This window comes from Schistocerca serialis, chromosome 3 (genome assembly GCF_023864345.2).
Source record: "Schistocerca serialis cubense isolate TAMUIC-IGC-003099 chromosome 3, iqSchSeri2.2, whole genome shotgun sequence".
In the NCBI taxonomy this organism is placed as follows: Eukaryota; Metazoa; Arthropoda; class Insecta; order Orthoptera; family Acrididae; genus Schistocerca; species Schistocerca serialis.
In genome coordinates this window covers 12,204,108-12,226,281 of record NC_064640.1, presented here as the reverse complement: position 1 = coordinate 12,226,281, position 22,174 = coordinate 12,204,108, and the positions used below count along the sequence as shown (strand labels likewise).

Here is a 22,174-nt window from a genome sequence, read left to right as displayed (position 1 = left end):
TGTCTAACTTTTGAAGATTTTGTCCCATTTGTTTCTGATTTTGTTCAAGCGTTGTGTCTAACTTTTGTAGCCTTTGTCCCATTTGTTGCATTAACTGTAATAACAACGCACTGGTGTCTGAAACATGTTCCTCAGTGCTATTCGGCAGTGCATTTGAACCGGCAATATTCGCATCTTGAAAAGTAGAAAATATGTCTTGACTTATTTGAGAAAACGGTGAGGACGCAAAACCTGACTCTACAGTATTTGTAAGATTGTGTCCTGTCATTTCGGATTCCTGAGGTGAGCTGTTGCCGACCGATCGATCGATAATGCTTCCCTGTTCACTAATTGTTTCACTGGCTACACCATTATTTTCCGCCCGCTCCATTTCCAAATGTACATTTACCAAATTACTACTTTGTCTGTTAATTCATTACACGGTGGTGCCGATAAGTTACGCTCGTCGTCACTATCATTTCTCAATCTACTTTGGAGCCTAGTATTACGTTTTTAACACACCATTATTGTCGCAATATTTCACACGATAACACAGAAAAGCACAATTTGAAGAGCAAAATAAAAAAACACATTAACGTAGCACTGAAAATAATATCTCGTTAGTGACTTCACCGCTGTTATCGGGCAGTGAAGGTATTGATTGCGTCTTGCCGCTGGTGTGCTTTATATATGACCAGAATCTCCATGGGTTTCTGCCAGATTCCGAGACAGAGTTTCGTTATGGAAATTATTAAAAGCATCTCAGATTGAAACACGCGCTATTTTGATTTCTTTTAAATTTGGCATGCTTTTTTCGTTGGTTCTGCAACAGCGATCTGACTCGTTTTGTGTTCCATGGGGGATCAGTACCATCACTTATTAATTTGTGTGGTATATATCTCTCAACTGCGACCGATACTATCTGTTTGAAATCATTCCACATCTTTTCTACGCTTACGTGATCAGATCGGAAGGAGTGGAGACAGTCTCTTAAAAAGGCGTTAAGAGCATTTTTATCAGTTTTTTTAAATAGATATACTTTGCGTTTCTTTTTAATGGTTGTGTGTGTTACGGTATTCAGCCTAGTAGCAACTGCCTTTTGGTCGCTAATCCGTGTATGCGTCATGATACTCCCTATTTGTCCAGGATTATTTGTTGCTAAGAGGTCAAGTATGCTTTCGCAACCATTTACACTTCGAGTGGGCTCATGAACTAATTGTTCAAAATAATTTTCTGAGACAGCATTCAGTACAATTTCGGTGTCGTTTTATGCCTGCCGCGGGCTTTAAACGTATAATTTTTCCAGCATATCGAGATTAGATTGAAGTCGCCACCGACTGTAATTGTATGAGTGGGGTACCTATTTGAAATGAGACTCAAGTTTTCTTTGAGCTGTTCAGCAACTATATCCAATGAATAGTTTAGTCCGATTGTCAGGTATAACCTCTGCCCAGGAACTATCTACTTCAGTTTCACTACAAGGTAAACTATTTCTGGCAGCAATAAATACACCAGCACCAACATTATTTAATCTATCCTTTCTGAACACTGTTAGGTCGTTTGCAAAAATTTCTGCTGAACTTATTTCCGGCCTTAGCCAGCTTTCCGCACCTATAACTATTTGAGCTTCAGTGGTTTCTGTTAGGGATTGGAGCTCTGGTTCTTTCCCTACACAGCTACGACAATTTACAACTACAATACCTATCGTTTCTACAACTACTTTACTGTGTTTCCACTGTTCAAATGGTTCAAATGGCTCTGAGCACTATGAGACTTAACATCTGAGGTCATCAGTCCCCTGGAGCTTAGAACTACTTAAACCTAACTAACCTAAGGACATCACACACATCCATGCCCGAGGCAGGATTCGAACATGCGACCGTAGCGCTCGCGCGGTTCCAGACTGAAGCGCCTAGAGCCGCTCGGCCACAGCGGCCGGCTGTTTCCACTCTATCCACTTCACGGATCGGTGGTTATGATTCAGTAAATCGTTATGTTTATTCAGCATACAGTACACAAGAAAGCAATGTTAAGACACAGCCATGTGTTTCGAGAGCCACAGTTTATCATGTGGCTGCCCGTGTTTAAATCATCAATCAGACATACTTGAACATATATGAACATACATTCTTTAACGTATATACCTTTACTTAAAATTCCTCCCTTGTTCATATTTTTAGGTGCAGACTTGAATTTTCAACGCAACCCGGTTTCCGCATTCTAGTGGCCAACATGGCAAACGTCATGATTATGAGTTAGCTGTGTCTCTAAACTAATACTGGGTAAAGCGTGTATTCATGTGATTTTTGGGACATACAATGCTCCATACCGTTACTTTTTTACTTTTGCAATACTCTGTGTTCATTTGCCGCAGTAATTGACGGGAAGTGATCTAGTGAAACGAAAGTGACATCTGGAGTTCCCTAGCGAAGTGTTGTAGGCCTGCTGCTGTTCTTGCGACTACATCCAAATTATAAGAAAAACCGCAACAAATATAACGCTGTGTTCCCCATTTTTAATTAGCCTTGTTGGAAGAAGCAAGGAAAGGTGTTTCTGAAACAACAATTGCGGATAACATAAACTGTACAGAAAGTACCAGGATTAGGGATGTAGATGACCTTCACCGCAGGATCCAAAAGGTCGACCTTGGGATTAAAACTGCAACTTCGACTTTGATTCTGGCTACGATAGTTTTGAAACTTCATTCTTGAAAAACGAAAACTCATACAGGAGCAACGACGTTATCAGTCGTATACCCTGGGCTGGGGAGGAACGTTGCCGTCTCCCCAGCTGTCATAAATCGCCTCATGATTGAAGAAGTTTAGAGGAATTTCATATTCTTACACCCTCGGTATGAAACCAAGCTCTCCAGCGAAGCCGTTGTAGGAAACTTTCACTACCGTATTCATGTATTTGATTGATATCCAAAAGCTAGTAAGAATGGGATCGTCTAGAGGTAATACAGCAGAAGCTGCTGAACTAAGAAACAGTTCTGAAACGGTGACAAAAAGCGGTAACATAAAAGTCAAGGCGTTGTTTTATGATTTGCGATGAAGATAATGATAACACTACGGCTAATGAATATCTTGTCGATAAATTAGTTTTAAAGTAAAGCTTTGAGTATAACACAGTACTGTAGGGAAGCAGCATACTCACGCCTTATAAAATTCACATCAGTCTTTCCATTGTGTGCCAGCCTAGTCCGCTGTAACTAGCTCTGACGTCATAAATGTTGCGCAATACTTTAAAAATCAAGTAAATAACCTGAAACGTATCTAGCATGTCAAGAGTAATACTAAATCAATATGTGTTGAATATCAGTTCAATAACTTTAACCATTTTCGAAATTTGGACGTTTTTCTGTAAAAATCATTGGCGCACCAGAAAAGAGCTAGAAACTTAAAAAATTATATTTAGATTCCTTTTGCATAATAATTTAGTAGAAACTCTGGGGGAGTTGCTAGTCTCCTACCAGGCGCCTCCCCAGGTGGCGGATGGGGGAATGCTCACCAGATATGGTGGGTACCGAGGAAATAAAATACCCGGGGTGGACCAAAACTAGCAAACTAGGGCACGACGGTTCCACATGTCAGTGGCGGTTTCCCGACAGCGTCTGTTCCACATGTTAGTGGCGGCTGATTTGTGTTTCAAGGCTCCACAACCTTGATCCTACCAACTGGCACATGTCAGACCAAAATACAATTGCAAGTAAAATCATGGTTCGTGTATGTAATAACAAAAGTACCCCAGGTGGTGAAATCCACCCACCTAGCAGAAAGGTGGCAACCGGTCTATCGGATTCTGGGGAGACCGGACCTACACGACTTGTGAGTGGATCGGAGCACTCTGGAAAACTTCCCAAAAATGAAGATTACATTGGAACAGTAAACATACGGACACTAATACAAACCGGAAAATTATACACATTAACAGAAGAATTAAAGAAGCTGAAAATCCAAATCCTAGCAGTACAAGAGACCAGATTTCCTGATAATCAAATCACTGACTACAATGGCTTCAGAATTTTCAAAAGTGGAACGGACAGAAAAATTGGTAAAGGGGCAAACATGCTTGGTATGGCCTTTATGGTCGAAAAATCCTCAGTTAAATTTGTAAAATCTGTAAAAACTATTAGCAATAGACTAATGTTTCTTAGGTTGAAACACAAGAATAAATATTACACCCTAATTAATGTTCACGCACCCTGCAACGTTGACAATAGAAAGGACCTAGACAATGTGGATAAATTTTGGGAACGATTAGAACTTGAAATGTCAAAGATACCGAGGAATGATGTCAAAATACTTCTTGGAGATTTCAATGCACAGATTGGCAGAGAAAAGAAATACAGGAAGACGGATGGGCTATACCCAGCACACAAATTGACCAACAAAAATGGCATGCGACTAATCCAACTTTGTCAACAATTCAACATGAAAATCAGCTCAACGTCGTTCAATAAGAAACCAAGAAAACAGAAGACCTGGAGATCCCCTATAAGCCAATTGGGAGAATTTCAAATTGACCATGTGGCCATCTCATATAACTTCCAAAAAGAGATCAGAGATATCCAGGTTAGGAGAGGTGCAAATATTGACTCAGATCATTATCTCACAAGAGTTCGGGTCCAATTCACCCCAAGAAGGAAAACACCAAGAATTCCACCAGCAATCCCAAAATTTGACCTACAAAAACTAACAGAATCAGAAACAATTAAAAAATGGGAAAATTCTCCCGCAAACAACTGGGAAACATTCAAGGAAAAAATCACAAAAATAGCGAAGGAGCAAATACCACTGAAGAAGAAGCACAAACATCCATGGTGGAATATGGAATGCGAAAAGGCAATTCAAGTTCGTACAGAAGCCTTTGCGAAGTACAGTTCAAATAAAAATGAGAAAACTCTTCAAAACTTTTTAGAAACACGGAAACTTTCAAATAAACTTATTAGACAAGAGAAGAGAAAGTATGTAACTCAGCAACTGGAATCAATAGAAGCAGATTTTAAAAATTATAATACGCATGGATTCTACAAAACTTTTGCAAACCAAATTAAAGGGTATATCCCTCAAAATGTCTGTTTTCGGAAATCAGATGGGAATCTGGCACTAAGCGACGAAGAAAACTGTGAAGAATTAGCCAAATATTTTGAAACGCTACTAAACTGTCCAGAACCAACAGAAGCTCTTCCAATATCCAGCACTAAAGCCCCGCAACAGCAAGACTCTGTACCGCCAACTGAAGAAGAAATTATCAAACACATAAACAAACTCAAAAATAACAAAGCATCAGGAGAAGACGGAATTGTAGCCGAATTTCTCAAACGTCTAGGGTCTAACTCAAGAAATGAGCTAGTTAAAATTATTCAAAACATGTGGGTTACTGAAGAAATACCAGAAGATTGGAAATGTGCCCTAATACATCCGTTACATAAAAAAGGGGATAAATCGGATGTGAACAACTATAGAGGAATCTCCTTACTTGCCGTCACATACAAGATATTATCAGCTTGTCTTCTTGAAAGAACACAAAAACTGCTAGAACCCAAAATCTCAGATTTCCAAGCTGGTTTCAGACCAAACAGATCATGTCCAGAACAAATTTTAAACTTGAAATTGATTACAAGGATGAGACAAATGGGAAGGAAGCCTACAGTATATGTCTTTGTCGACTTTAAAAAGGCATATGATTCAATTCACAGACCCACACTATTTAAAATTCTTGAAGAACAAGGACTGGATAAGAAGACACGGAACATCATAGAGCAGACATTAACAAATACAAAATGCAAAGTGAAATTCATGGGAAAACTTTCAAAATCATTTGAGATAAAAACTGGGGTTAGACAAGGTGATGGATTATCACCTCTGTTATTTAACTTAGTTCTGGATAGAGTCATGGGAGAATGGGAAAAAGAACTCAAAAAAGAAAAGTACTGGAAACCAATATCACTGGGAACCAAAAAAGATGACCTACAAATCCCCTACTTAGCCTACGCAGACGATCTTGCAATAATGGCAGATTCTAGTGAAATGGCAGTCAAACAGATAGAAACCTTAAAAGAGTGTGCAGGAAAAGTTGGCCTACAAATATCATTTGAGAAAACGGTGTTTACAACAACAAATCTAGAAATTTCTAAGTTACAAACCAAATATGGAGAAATTAAGAGGGTACCATACTTTAAATATTTAGGAGAGTTAATTTCTGAAAAATTCTCACAACAAGAAAGAATATTAAAAGCTCGTAGGGGTCTAGGGCTGGTCCAAAACATTTACAATAAAAAATGTCTATCTATAAATACAAAAATTAAACATTATAAGTCGGTAATTAAACCAATAATGCTATATGCCAGCGAAACCTTGACACTTAAAAGGAAAACAGATATGGAAAACCTGAAGAAAGAGGAAAGGAAAATCATTAGGAAAATTCTGGGACCAAGATGGACCAAAGAGAGATATAGATTACAGAAAAATTCTAAAATTGAAGAATATTCTAACATAGAGATAGACATGAGGAAGAGGCGTCTAAAATTCTATGGCCACATAATGAGACTTCCCGATCACAGACTTACAAAAAAAATAGTAAGATACATAGCATCCCTTGTTAATGGAGGAGAATGGATCAAAAATGTAAAGAAAGATCTGGAATTAGCCAACATTACTACTGAAGACATGAACAAAAGAAACAATTTCAAACTTAAAGTTGACAAATGGGAGGTCAAACCAGAGACAAAAGCGCCGAGAACTGGAACAAAATGGAGCGAAGAAAGAAAAGCTGAATTCTCGCAAAGAATGAAGACCTGGTGGGCAAACAAGAAGAATAAGAAGCCCCAGAAGTGAACCATCTCTACTTAGCGTCTTCCATGTTGGGAGCTTTACGACTAATAATAATAATAATAATAATTTAGTAGAAATAGTATTCTGGATCTCACAAATTAAAATTTTAGTTGAAATTCATGATTTTCTGCTTTTTGTCTTAGAAATTAAGGAAGCAAGATAGATTAAGTAGGCGAATAAATAAAGCTAGGATGTTTAAATTTAAGGGAGATCCGCTATAATCATATAGATGTGAGAAGTTTCAACTGAATAACTATAAAACTATAGCGATAGCGTATCTCCAAAGGGCAAGTTCAGAGCTCGTCTACTGCGTGTAGTGTAATTAAATTAATTCTCTCGCCCAAAATACACTCCTGGAAATTGAAATAAGAACACCGTGAATTCATTGTCCCAGGAAGGGGAAACTTTATTGACACATTCCTGGGGTCAGATACATCACATGATCACACTGACAGAACCACAGGCACATAGACACAGGCAACAGAGCATGCACAATGTCGGCACTAGTACAGTGTATATCCACCTTTCGCAGCAATGCAGGCTGCTATTCTCCCATGGAGACGATCGTAGAGATGCTGGATGTAGTCCTGTGGAACGGCTTGCCATGCCATTTCCACCTGGCGCCTCAGTTGGACCAGCGTTCGTGCTGGACGTGCAGACCGCGTGAGACGACGCTTCATCCAGTCCCAAACATGCTCAATGGGGGACAGATCCGGAGATCTTGCTGGCCAGAGTAGTTGACTTACACCTTCTAGAGCACGTTGGGTGGCACGGGATACATGCGGACGTGCATTGTCCTGTTGGAACAGCAAGTTCCCTTGCCGGTCTAGGAATGGTAGAACGATGGGTTCGATGACGGTTTGGATGTACCGTGCACTATTCAGTGTTCCCTCGACGATCACCAGTGGTGTACGGCCAGTGTAGGAGATCGCTCCCCACACCATGATGCCGGGTGTTGGCCCTGTGTGCCTCGGTCGTATGCAGTCCTGATTGTGGCGCTCACCTGCACGGCGCCAAACACGCAAACGACCATTATTGGCACCAAGGCAGAAGCGACTCTCATCGCTGAAGACGACACGTCTCCATTCGTCCCTCCATTCACGCCTGTCGCGACACCACTGGAGGCGGGCTGCACGATGTTGGGGCGTGAGCGGAAGACGGCCTAACGGTGTGCGGGACCGTAGCCCAGCTTCATGGAGACGGTTGCGAATGGTCCTCGCCGATACCCCAGGAGCAACAGTGTCCCTAATTTGCTGGGAAGTGGCGGTGCGGTCCCCTACGGCACTGCGTAGGATCCTACGGTCTTGGCGTGCATCCGTGCGTCGCTGCGGTCCGGTCCCAGGTCGACGGGCACGTGCACCTTCCGCCGACCACTGGCGACAACATCGATGTACTGTGGAGACCTCACGCCCCACGTGTTGAGCAATTCGGCGGTACGTCCACCCGGCCTCCCGCATGCCCACTATACGCCCTCGCTCAAAGTCCGTCAACTGCACATGCGGTTCACGTCCACGCTGTCGCGGCATGCTACCAGTGCTATAGACTGCGATGGAGCTCCGTATGCCACGGCAAACGCTGACACTGACGGCGGCGGTGCACAAATGCTGCGCAGCTAACGCCATTCGACGGCCAACACCGCGGTTCCTGGTGTGTCCGCTGTGCCGTGCGTGTGATCATTGCTTGTACAGCCCTCTCGCAGTGTCCGGAGCAAGTATGGTGGGTCTGACACACCGGTGTCAATGTGTTCTTTTTTCCATTTCCAGGAGTGTATTTGACTTAGCCACGTCATACTTTTATTATGATTACTTACCTGTGTGCTGATTGCACATTTAATTTGAGAGCTTCATTGGCCATCAGCAAAGGAAGCAATGATTTATTCGATAACTTAAAGTGGTGCATTACTAGCTCAGCGGCTAGTCGGGAGAGCAGATTTGATCAGGCGTTCCCTTAGCCGTCCGCACCGCGGCTTTATATGTAAGAACGCTGCGCGAGGGAAGAAGGCCCCAGTTCTCTCCAGACACTGATTAGCGCACCACCTATGCCGGGAGTCGCGTCGCGTCGGTATCGTTGATATAAACAGCCTCGGATGCAGTAATAAGTTACTCGGGATACGCGTAACCATGAAATAGTTTGCGAGTGAAGTGTTAATTCTGGGATGACTTTAATGATCTATCTTCAGTTTGCGTATGTCGTATTTTCACGTGCCGCCGCAGGACAGACTTTCTACCATTATTTAGCGTGGCGTTTGATGAACATTATCATCAAATTATGGCGAGCATTCACTTAAACATTTAATTTGAATAGTTATAGTTGCATCAGCGCATTAGACTCTGAACTGCTCTGGTAGTTGGATTGTGTGGATCCTTTTTGGTCTGTGACTTTCAGAATATAGTAAACATTTTAGAGAGAATGGTTTTTGATTATGAATCCCAGACAATCTCCTAATTGCTCACACCTATAAACTGTAGCTATAAATGTATTTCTCAGATGAAGTGGGCACTAGGAATTCTAATTTCAGGCTTCACGTTTTGCTAATCACTTTCTGGTTGCCAATATTGTAGTTAGAGAGCCAGTGTTGAGAATGGCAGACAACAGCATTAAATAAATAATAGGAACATTTAACAATTATTCCACCCGCCGCCCCACAGTACGACATACACTCCGACAAAGAAAAAAAAGAAAATAAAACCAACGCACCACGAAGGAATTATCAAAATGGTTCAAATGGCTCTGCGCACTATGGGACTTAACTTCTGAGGTCATCAGTCCCCTAGAACTTAGAAATACTTAAACCTAACTAACCTAAGGACATCACACACGTCCATGCCCGAGGCAGGATTCGAACCTGCGACCGTAGCGGCCGCGCGGTTCCAGACTGTAGCGCCTAGAACCGCTCGGCCACCCCGGCCGGCAAGGAATTATCCGAATGGGACTTAAAATCGGTACATGTGATGTAAATGTACAGATAAATTATTACAGTTCCAGAAAAATTGGATGATATAGTCAAGAGAAAGAGTTTCACAGATTGAGCAAATCAATAATACGTCTGTACACCTCTGGCATAATGCAAAGTTGTGATTCAAGCTTTTGACAAGTGGTCACATTAATGCGACTAGGCAGTGCGCACTTGAACGTTGTTTGTTTGTGAGAAAATCGTGTTATGCCTCGTGTAACAAGGAGAACCGTTTACCAGCACGTGTCGGTATTCAACAGCGGCGGGATCGCCCCCGGGCGAGACTGCGGTTTGTCGAGTTACGCTGCTCGCGTTGGTCGGGGTGCCACGACTGTCTTGTAAATATCAAAACGATTGGTCCAGGAGTATCATTCTCTACACGATGCAGTATCTCAACGGCACTACGCAGCACCCAAGAGGACGGAAGTTTTGTTCGCTCTGCCGTGCAGGATCGTACAGCAACGCCACTTACCACGAGTCAGCATTACGATTGTTTGTCACGAGACAAGTATCCACAGGGACAGTCCGACGGTGTGTGGACTGACAATCGCGATGACTACTATTGCAGCTTCCTTTGACACGGCAGCAGGCAGCAGAGACAGGCGCACTGGCAGTGATCCGCACAGCGACAGCACGTCGTCTTTCAGACGAGTCCTGGCATCACGAAGGACGTTTCCGTCTGGAGGTTCTGAGGAGAACAAACGTTGACTTCATTCGTCGTCGTCGTACGGGCGTGATAGTATGGCGTGCCGTTGAGTACACAAGACGATCACCCCTGGTTCGGATGGTTGGTAATTTCAGCAGGAAGCCATATGCTTCTGATAAGTTAATGCCAGTGGCAATGCCTATCTTCGTGGTCTCCGTGACGTCAATTTTGAACACGATAACGCATGTTTCCCGTGCTCTCCTGGCCTACCTCCATTCAGAGGGCGTCCAACTTCTGCCAGGTAAGCACGTTCCCAGAACTCTACCCGCTGGAAACGTCTGACAATATGTTGCCGAGAGACTGGCACGCCTCAACTCTGGTATAGAACTGAAGCAGTATGGAATGAAGTACCCCTACCTCTCATCCAAGCTCATGTCGTATCGATGCCCCAGTGAGATTAGTATTACTGTTGTTTCCAGAAGTGGGCGTACTGTGTACTTTTGTATTTTGTGTGTTTTGCATTCTGTATACTCCAAAATCTGCAGATTTATTCTAGCATTCTTCCTGTTATACTGCAAACACACAATAATCCGAATTTCAAAACTGCGTATCCTTCCCGGTGCTGTAATTTTAATGGCCAGCAGTGTACCTTGTAATTGTTAATTCTTCTTCTTGCGTACGTATTTTTTCAGTAGCGTCTCCATGTTCGCATATGACTCCGACAAAACAATTGTGCAGCCATAGACTCAGACTTCGGTTCCAATCGAGTCACCTGCCTCACATCTCGTCGTACCGCTGCAGAGAAGCAGTACCACTTTCTAAATTCTGTAGTGTTTCGAGACAAGGTGGCTAAACACCACAGCTGAACTAAGTATTCGTACATATATCCCTTTCACCTGTTGCCAAATCAGTGAAAAGCTTCTCACCAAAAGCATGTCATAACGGTGTCCCGCAGCATCGAAATGTTTCGATAGTGTGACTAGACGAGCAGGTAGATTTGAGCATACGGTAAAAGCATCTACCTTTACAGCTGAAAACACAGCAACACTGGAGGGACTCAGTTACGATAAAGAATTCTCGGAGGGCAGGATTACGGTATGATCAGACTCAACAAGACTATTGTAGCACCATACTAACAAAACCGGAAGTATTTATTGTTTATAACTATCCCAGAAAACTCACAGAACGTTTCAAGCCAGAATAAAACCGTCATGTTGTGGATGAAACTCACAGTGGAATTAAGGTCAATGAAGAAGTCAGTGCTTGGACTAAGAAAGCAGTGTACTCTGGATCAATGATGTACAAGAAACTACCACCGTAAAACTTCCACTGCACCATCAAACCCAAAGAATAAATCAGTGAAATGACGGCTAAACCTATTACAAGAAAGTACGAGAAGAGATTATGCAGCATTTGTCCCTATTTTGCCACATTCTGGGTATGATAAAAGAAACTGCAACAGTATTTCCAAATGACAACATCGAGCCTTAGATATAATCACGGGAGATTCAGCCCGTATACCGACTCCATACGGTTCCATTTCCCTACTATGACTGAGACACCGAAGAAGCCCTGAAAGATGTTTATTTTGACTGTCTCCTACGATACCATAAGACCAAGAAATTACTGCAGAATATGGTGCCTTTGGGAAACGAACGACTAACAAATGTGGCAACCTTATTAGCGACAAGCGATATAACCACACGTAGATACATAAACAACTTCTTGTTAAAGTGTCCAACAAAGGCATAGGCAATAATTCAGATTCGTAAATCGCCAGGTGATTAGCGCGTACCAGAATATTAGTGCTGAACTATGACGCTTTAAGTAATAATAGTTTTATGTGTTGAGCTGCTCATTGTTAAATAAGGGCCGATCAAAAAATTTCCTCTCGAAGCTCGTACTGTTCAGTATCAGTACGCCAATTGGGGAAAATGGCCGTGAGCATTGAGACAATTGTCCCATAGACGTACCAGGCAGATGATACCCGCACGGTAAAACTCTGTGCTCTGCTGCAGTGAAGATGTCCGTAACTGCCTGCTGCACATCGTCGTCCGACAGGAATCGTCAACTCTTAGAGGCCTTTTCTAGGGACCGAAGGAGTGATAATGAGGAGAGCGGATGCTCCAGTGTGTCCCTCGTGTAACTTCTGCTTTACGACTTTTGAGATAATGGGGACGTGCGTTATCATGAAGCATCAGCACATCTTGTCCCGCACCGTTCCACAACCCTGGTTTCCGACAGACATGCTGGCTCATACACTGTCTTCAGTTTCCTATGGATGTCTAACGGTGTTTGTCCTTCGGCATACAGGAAAAGCGTAACTAAGTGCACGTTGATCCTTCTCGGATGCATTTCGTAATAACGTCGCCATAATTGATGTTTCCGTATTTATCGAACTCAGGTCGGAATGACACGAATGCCACGCTAATTCCTTACCTGCACGTTGGTGCTTGTATACCCGCAACGGAGTCGCGCTACGCTGCAGCAGCGCCCTCAAACGGGAGCTTTTTGCCGCCCCTTCTACTATATGCCTTCAGAGGCACACTAACATAAACTACCTGACAAAAAAATTGAAAGACTCAGAACGGGAGAATGAAACTATACATATTGAGACGGCATCTGACGTAATTTCAGTGATTACAAAATAGAATTTACAGTATGAGTCCATTTATCAGTACGGCGTCGAACCCACTCTCGCCTCGATCCATAAACTAATTCGGTTGGCAAGAGTGTCGTAAAGCTATTCTACCCTTTCCTAAGGCAAGCTAGGACACAACTGTTGTAACAGGCCCTTGATATTTTGGATACTGGTACTGGAACAGCGTTCATGTCAGAGCTGGTCTCAGTCATGTTCTGTTGGGGACAGATGTGGGATCAGATGGCCAGAGGAGTACCACTGACTATTTATAGAGACATGTGCCATGTGTGGGCGGGCATTGTCCTGTTGAAAAATAGCACCGCGGTATTGTCTGGTGGGAGGACGCAGGATGTCTGTGACGAGCCGTTGTGTCGTCGAGAGTTCCCAGCCGAGACCCGACGTGATACTCAGAGGCTGCCCAGAAGTAACACCGCTGTGCGTCTCCGTATCATTGTGACAACGGGATCTCTTCCCAGGTCGGCGCCACGGTCACTCAGGGTAGAGCACAGCCGCGATTCATTGCTCAGCACGATACGACGCCGTTCATTACCAGTTCATGTTTCCCACTCCAAACTGTCGTCTTAACGGCAGTTACGCATGGGGCGGTAATTCCCTAGTCCGGCTGCTACCATTCTCCGACCAATGTTGCTCTGTGACACAGAATGATGCAGGACGTTTTCTGATGGCAAACGCTGATGTGAATGGGTTACGATGTACTTGGTACTACATCTTCATACATATTCCCCAAATCACCTCATGGTGCATTGCAGAGGGTACCTTGTGCGACTATTATTCATTTCTCCTTTTGTTCCACTCACAAAGGGAACGAGGGAAAATGACTGCCTAAAAGCTCTAATTTTTCTTATCTTCACGATCCTCTACGTTGGTGGCAGTAGAATCGTTCAGTCGTCCTCAGCTGCCGGTTCTCTAAATGTACGCAGTGGTGTCTTGCCGAAGGAGCATCATCTTCTTTTCAGGGGTTCCCATTTGAGATCACGAAGCAGCTCCTTAATATTTAAGTGCTCATCTAACCTACCGGTAACAAATCTAGCTGCCAACATCTGAATTACTCTGATGTCTTCCTTTAATCCGACCTGGTGGAGATCGCAAACACGCGAACAGTACTCAATAGCGGGTCACACTAATAATAAAAAAATAACAATAAAAAATAACAAAAAACTGATTAAATTAATCCTTTTTGTGAGGCAAAATCGTTATTGGATGATTTCCACTCACAAGGGAATCATATACTCAATGGATCACAGACTTTGCTCCTCTTTCGCACCGTTTGTTGTAAGAAATGGTGCTGTAGTACGATCGCTTCTCAGTCGTTTTCGAGAAATCGAGTTCAATGATTTAGGCCCCTGTAGAATACTAAGACACTAATTTTGTGACTTGTGGGTTCTCAGCTACAACGAAATTTTTAAGTGCCAACGTGGTTCAGAACTGACTGAATTTGTAATCTTTATTTGTGTTGCTGCCGAAACAGCCGAAATTACAGTAACTTAAATTAAAGTTGAAAATTCAGCTAGTTGTGGAACCAGGATCTCATTTAGAGCGCCTGTCGTCGGGCAGCGGCGTTAGTGCAACAGTCTAATGCCGAACACTAGAGATCTGCCTGTACTGCGTTCGAACACTTGTGTGGCTGCAAACGAATCGTGCTTCTTCGGAAAGGGACAATAACAATAATAATGATAATCGTTGTGGTTGATTCACGGTGATAGGAAGGTGCAGGGCACACACACAACGCGGACCACAGTCTGCTTCCGTCTTACGAACGAAAACACAATTCCGTGCACAAATTAAGGACGAAAGTGACTTTCACACGATGTGTCGCTACAGCATTGCTCGATGCAACTTGATTCGTACATAGGAATAACTGCTAAAGTGTGTTACAAAAGGTAATTGAAAGAAATATGCAACGAGACAGTCGGAAATAACACTTTTTATTCGAAGGCAATAATTACACTGAAATCACCGCGATTCCTGGTGGTCCCCAGAACACTGCGAACGGCGGTGCACGGTTTTTAAGAGGGTGTGTGATCACCACGGTACATGTGGACATGCTCCAATACATGTCCTTATCGCATTCCACACGTGCTCGCTCGGATTTAAGTCGGGGGAAGTAGAAGGCCAGCCCATTCCCTCAATATCTTTTCGTTCCCAGAGGTCCTCCACCTGCGCCGTTCGATGCGGTCGCAGATTGTCGTTCACAAAAGTTAAGTCAGGGCCTAAAGCATCCCTGAAGAGAAGGAAAAGAGTGCAGCGTCAAAGATATACGGCCCTGCAATGGTATGCCTCCCACACCACAACACACGAACCATCAAAACGATCATGTTCGGCTATGTTTCTGCGTGCATTACTACCCTCATACGACGAGAGGTGAGAACAAGTAATGCACCGAGGAACACTGTCGAACGTGGTCGTTTCGGTGGTCCAGTTATTTTGGTGTAGGGAGGCATAACGCTGCATGGGCGCAGCCACCCCCGAATCCCCGAACACAGTACAGTGACGCGGCTGTGACACTGCATTCCTTCCCCAAGTGCGTCTTTTCACGGGTGCATTAGACCCTCACTTCATTTTTATGAATGAGAATGCGCGTCCGCATCGATCAGCACAGGTGGAGGAGGATATTCGGCGAATGGACTGGCCTGGCCGTAGCCGTGGGGAGACGTCCACATGCAGCAACGACCATCCGGCAGTTACCCACCATCCTGGTGGAGGCGTGGAACACTCCACCCCAAGAACTCCCTGTGGCCAGCGTGGGATGCGCTGCCATCTCTGGTTACCACACACCCCATCGTCTACCGTCGTTTGTAATATCCAGGGGGACCATCATGAGTTCCGATGTTTTCAGGGCAATTGTTATCTTTCCGTAAATGCGTCATTTCTGTTCGACAAATGGTTCAAATGGCTCTGAGCACTATGGGACTCAACTGCTGAGGTCGTTAGTCCCCTAGAACTTAGAACTAGTTTAACCTAACTAACCTAAGGACATCACAAACATCCATGCCCGAGGCAGGATTCGAACCTGCGACCGTAGCGGTCTTGCGGTTCCAGACTGCAGCGCCTTTAACCGCACGGCCACTTCGGCCGGCTCTGTTCGACAGATTGCGTATTTCCTTCACATACCTTCTGTACTATACTGTAGGATTTCTTTCTACGTATGGTCCAACTTTCGTCTAGCTATGTGACTTGACAGCGACACATCATGTGAAAGTTACTTTCGCCCTTAAATTTGCACGCCATGGTAGTTGCAATGTGGACATCCTTCTGCCAAATCCGGATATAAGCAGACGCAAGTCTCCGCTCAACAGTATGTATAGACGTTTAGTTCGACAGTGTCAACACTGTGCCTGAAGATAGGATCACGATTTACCTACAGTCGTCCCCAGAAGAGTCCAACTGAACATTGTACTAGTTACGTTAGCTATTGCTCATTGGATTCAGGACTAGGCCAGTGTTAAGAAGTAGATCAGTGCAAATGAACACTGTAGTGCACTGACACAGATCCCCTTCACACTCACGATACGGATGTATAATTACTTTTACTAAGCTGTTTAATTGTCGCTAATCGGCGTTTCCGCAATTTTTACAGTAATTTGCCTAAACGTATTTTGCCTTGTGGAAAGGCTTCGTGCAAGCGATCCACCTCAGTAACAGCAACTACTTCTCTTCTTGCCACATTCATGTTGGATGCCAGTTGTATTTGGTGTATAAAACAGTAGTCTTGTTGTATGAGTTGTTTTACTTCCCTGAAGATTCCCACTCTGCGGATCTATGCAACAAAAAGTATATCCATTCTAATCTAAAGCAGTCACACGCGAATGGCAGTAAATTCATACCAGGCTAGACCTTCTTTCAATAATGTACACTCTAGTTGCGATATACACTTGATAATATCGATAAACAAATATTAATTTCATCAAGACTCTTTATTATACAGCACCACGAATGTACCAAAATGACTATCATTATTGTTCCGTTCCGAAGGAAAATGATTCGTTGTAGAGATGCAAGTGTTTGGTGGAAGATTAGGAAAAAACAGTTGAGAGCAGTACGCGTCCAGTTTTGAGGGTGGGAGAGGGGGTGGGGGGGCTCTTCTAGCATATGCCAAAGACGTTTGCCAACACCAATCACATAATTACCTAATTAGGCCTATAAGACAAAGTTAATCAGCATGTTAGCTTTGGATATTAAGTACTTGTCGCTGGCAATGTGGAGGAGGCGGAGGAAATTAATGCTTACCGTGCCGTCGACAACGATGTCATTAGAGAGGGGGTGCAAGCTCGGACTAGGAAATGATGAAAAATGGAAGCGTCCGTGCCCTTTCCAAGAAACCATCCCAGCATTTGCCTTAAGCAATTTATCGAAATGACGGAAAACCTAAATCAGGATGGCCGGACGCGGGTTTGGTTCAAATGGCTCTGAGCACTATGGGAGTTAACATCTGAGGTCATCAGTCCCCTAGAACTTAGAACTAACCTAAGGACATGACACACATCCATGTCCGAGGCAGGATTGGAACCCGCGACGGTAGCGGTGGCGCGGTTCCGGACTGCAGCGCCTCTAACGGGCCGGCTACGCGGGTTTGAACCGTCGTCCTTCCTAAGGCGAGTAACCGCTGCGGTACTCTGCAATGTGCTTCACATCAAAGATATTGCTTGAGTTGTTTATTTCATAGCGTATAGTTAGTTACATGTTCCATAGTTCATTTCAACGATTCTTTTATCGAAATGATGTTGAACGAGTCAGTTTACAGGATATGTATACATGTTTACTCTTAACCTTAATTAACATATTATCATTTTATTCTTAATCGTGCAACTACACTTAAAAACAAGGTTTTTTCTGCCTGCCAGTTTTTAGGTAGAAATTCGTCAATAGAATAGCAGGAGTTGTCCAGGAGAAATAATTTCAAATTAGATTTAAAACTTCCTTCGCTACCTGTCAGACATTTTATATTACTTGGAAAATGATCAACAAATTTTATTGCTGCGTATTGAACTCCTCTCTGAACTACTGACACCTTTAACAACGGGCAATAAGTCATTTTCCCCTCTAGTGTTGTAGGTATGTACATCATCGTTCTTCTCAAATTGTGATGGATCTTTACGACGAATTTCACTAGCGAAATTATATAACTTTGTTTCAAAATTGTAGCTTATTATCTTTGTTAACGAAGTTTCTAACAAAGAATGTATTTCAGCACTAAATATTTATGAAAATATTGGTGAAATTTTCGACAAACGTTGTATTTTTTAGTTCGGTCTGTCCGTTGTAAGTAATGTTAGGATGTTTCGTCAAATATGTGAAAATTTCTATTTCTTGCAGAAAACTGCTTACTGTCCATCCTACATATATTTTCTCGCAGCTATGTCTTATAGACACGAGAATGGGTGAATTTAGAGAAATGTTGTAGGAAACAGCTAAATCGTAATCGTACTGAGTTGTGTGTTATGAAGCTTTTTCTCAGGTCGGTTTTTTGAACCGCAAGTCTCATTTTACCTGGCAATTTTCTCTGGTATTATATGACCGTGAGTAGAGCTTTTTGGTTATCGTGTGGTTTTTGTTAGGGTAATGCTTTAACATACCAAGTCCGCAGCTCGTGGTCGTGCGGTAGCGTTCTCGCTTCCCACGCCCGGGTTCGATTCCCGGCGGGGTCAGGGATTTTCTCTGCCTCGTGATGACTGGGTGCTGTGTGATGTCCTTAGGTTAGTTAGGTTTAAGTAGTTCTAAGTTCTAGGGGACTGATGACCATAGATGTTAAGTCCCATAGTGCTCAGAGCCATTTGAACCATTTTTTTTAACATACCATACATTTGTACAGCATTCGCCCAAAAAATTGAATTCTACGTGTGCTAAGTAACTGATTTAATAACTATAATAGCGACAAACACTCACACTTTGACATCTTACTAAACTACAAAGTATAAAATAGTAACGTGCACTCACCACTTGCAAATTTCACTAACAAGGGCACATTACCAATTGTCAATAATCGATCTTGATGAAACTCGGCGCGCGTGTACAGAGGGCAAAACAGTGAAATTCACAGTTTTTGTTTGAACACAGTTTCACTTTTAAGGGGTAAAACATACCCTGAACGGTAATTTGGCATTTTAGGTTTAGAGGGATATCATCGAAATGATGATATATAAAAATGTTTTCCACATAAAAATTGGTATTTAATTAATGTTCTTGAAAACTATAATCAGCTTTTATCATAATTTGAAATTTTGCAAGATATTCCATCACCATTAAATAATTTTAGAAAATGAAAACTTCTGTTACAAAATAAATTAAAGCAGCTCTCAAGCCTCATTACACCGCTTTGTAATAAAGTTGGTTTCTGAAATACTTTTTCGGAAATTGAGCTGTACACAATGTGCTACCGGAGTATTTTCAACATAGTTAATTCAAATTTCTAAACATTCATTACTCTTATAATTATTTATTTTACTTGTATTTGGTTTGTGTTTTAAATTGTTATTTTGTTTTGCGTTCGTCTTTTTAGTTTATCGTTTCACATGCATGTATTTTCTTAATTTAAAATAATAAGTACTTCGTTGTTAGGATAGAAAATAATTACAATAATGATGATCTGTAAGGATATACTTAAAATATAATGTTCTTTAGACCATGCACATAAAAAAAACGAAATTTCTTCATGTAATATACACGACAGAGAAAACAATATAAAATAAAATTCAGCAGGATTTCAAATTATCAAAGGTGATCCTCTAAACATCATGATTTGTGTCAGTCTTACTTTAGTACAGTGTTAAGTCTTGGCGAAGGGAACTGATTATGTACTAGTGACTTCAACTTGATTGGATTGTTCGTCAAATGGAGACTGACATCATAATCATTTAACATGACTAGATCTGAAAATCTTCTCACAAAAATCTTGCAACATCGAAAGCCGTATGTGTTCCAACGCTCTACCTGTACCATCAAGCCCTTTGGGATCAACAGATGTTTCTTGTCCTCGGGTATGACGCTCAAAACGGTTTTTCCTCACACGGACCATCCGCCTTTTCATAGTTTTAAAAGAAATTAATGGTGAGTTTGGACCGACAATCTGGGAATCGCTTTTTGACGCCCTAAATATCCTTGGCAGCATCGGGATCTGGTAGACAAAGACCTGACCAGGTCAAAAGATATGTGAAAGCTGTTTTTTTTCCAGTGAGTGAGAATTGTCTGTATTATTATTAGATTCTTGCGGTGGTCAATGCGAAAGAACCGTTTGGAGCATCGTATCTGAGGACAAGGAACTCGTTCGTCTGGTAATCCCAAAAACCTCGACGGAACAGGTACAGCCAAAGGACGAATACAGCTTTTGATGTTAGAAGAATTTTGTGGGAAGACTTTCAGATCTAGTTCTGCTGAATACTGTAATTATGATTTCAATCTCCACTTCAGAAATAATATAATTAAGCTTTAGTCATAATAATGACTTATTATTTTTAATTAACCAAATACACGTATGTAAACAGTAAGCTAAAAAAATATGAATGTAAAACGTAAAATAGTAATTCAAAACATCAGAAAAATACAACTTAACTAAAAAATTAGTATTGCAATGAATGTTTAGATATTTTAATTAGGTATGTTTAAAATATTCCTACAGCACTTTGTGTACAGATTATTTTCCAAAAATGGTACTTCAGAAAGCAACTTTATTACACAGGGGTTCATGTGGCTTGAAAGCTTCTTTAATTTATATTGTAACACAAGTTTTCACTTTCCAAAATTAATTAATGGTGGTGGGGTATTTTGCATTAATTACATATCAACTTACATGTAAAATCATTTTTTTATGGATCATCGTTTCGAAGATATTCCCTCTAAACCTAAATTGCAAAATTACCTTTCGGTGTGTGTTCTACTCCTTAAAATGAAACTGGGCACAAAGAAGAAAATAGGTATTGCACTGTTTTGCTTTCTCTACACACCCGCGAAGTTTCATTAAGATCGTTTATTTACATTTCGAAATATTCCCTTCTAAACTCAAGGGTGGTGAACACAGGGGTGCAGCCTATAGCCAAGCGAGCATGTGAGATGCTGTTTCCTTCAGTCGTTTTCGCCTACATTTGGGAAAGTCAGTGCTTCTCGTGTGGACTCACGAAACGTATCGGGTTTGCTGGTTGTGTCCGCCTGTGATCGTGCGCCTTTTTCACTTAGACTGGTCTCTGCAAACGGTCAGGCCACAACCCTATACACGTGAGCAGGCTCTCAGCCAAACAACTGGACAACAACCTACGCTAAACAATGCTTGTCATTTTCTAGTATCTTTGGCACTTTCTAGACTCCTAGCTTCTACGTTGTTTTATTCTCCGACAGTTGGTGGGGGAAATTTGGAAATTGCTACATTACGGGAAAATATAAAGGCCATTAGTAAAATTTAGGGTCAAGGGGCTCACCCTCTCGTGCCTACGGGGAGACCTGTAACCTAATGGATGACACTGCTGCTCGCCGACGCCCTCCCGTGTGGTGTTCGACACGCTCGTATAGATTTGACTCTCGATTTCTAGAGTACAATAGAGAAGCTGTCGTATTAAAGCAGCATTAGTAACATCTAAGTACGTATTAAAATCGGTGATACGTTGGCGGAGTCTCCCCTACGTCTAAAGAGGAAGAAGTGCAACTTACTCACCGCGATCTGAGCGTTGCCGGTGGCCGCAGCTATTTCCCAGAGAGGCTGTTCGGAGCTGGCGGCGAGGCCGTGTACGAATCCTGACATCTCATTCGTCCCACGTGGCCGCAGTCGCAGACGGCAGCTACATGGCGAGTGCCGCCGCTGCCTGGCCCGGCGTCGCACCGCCCCTCCGTGGCGCCGGCGCCTCGGCCGGCCAACCGCGACCCGCCGTCCCGACAGGCCACGCCCCCTCCGCCCGCCGACATTGATCCTCCAGTGCCGACACAATCTGCACCGCTTTATGTGACAACTCTCCTCTAATTGCGTGCGTGCTCTGCAAACCAGTGTGCACTGCGTGCAGATGGTGCTTCCCTACGTACCAAATATTACGGTTCCTTCCCGTTGCTTCGTGGATGAAGTACTGGAAGAATTACAGTACAAATTCCTCTGTGCACAATGCGAAATCAAATAATAAGAC

At 42.7% G+C, this 22,174-nt stretch overlaps 1 protein-coding gene across 1 annotated transcript in view; it reads right to left on the bottom strand.

Moving 5' to 3' along the window:
- Positions 1–21,801, bottom strand: part of LOC126469642 (heart- and neural crest derivatives-expressed protein 1-like) — an 81,288-nt gene extending 59,487 nt beyond the window's left edge. Inside the window, exon 1 of the mRNA XM_050096767.1 lies at positions 21,715–21,801. Coding sequence (XP_049952724.1) covers positions 21,715–21,801 — 87 coding nt within the window. The remainder of the gene's footprint in view (positions 1–21,714) is intronic.
- Between the last annotated feature and the right edge of the window lie 373 nt (positions 21,802–22,174).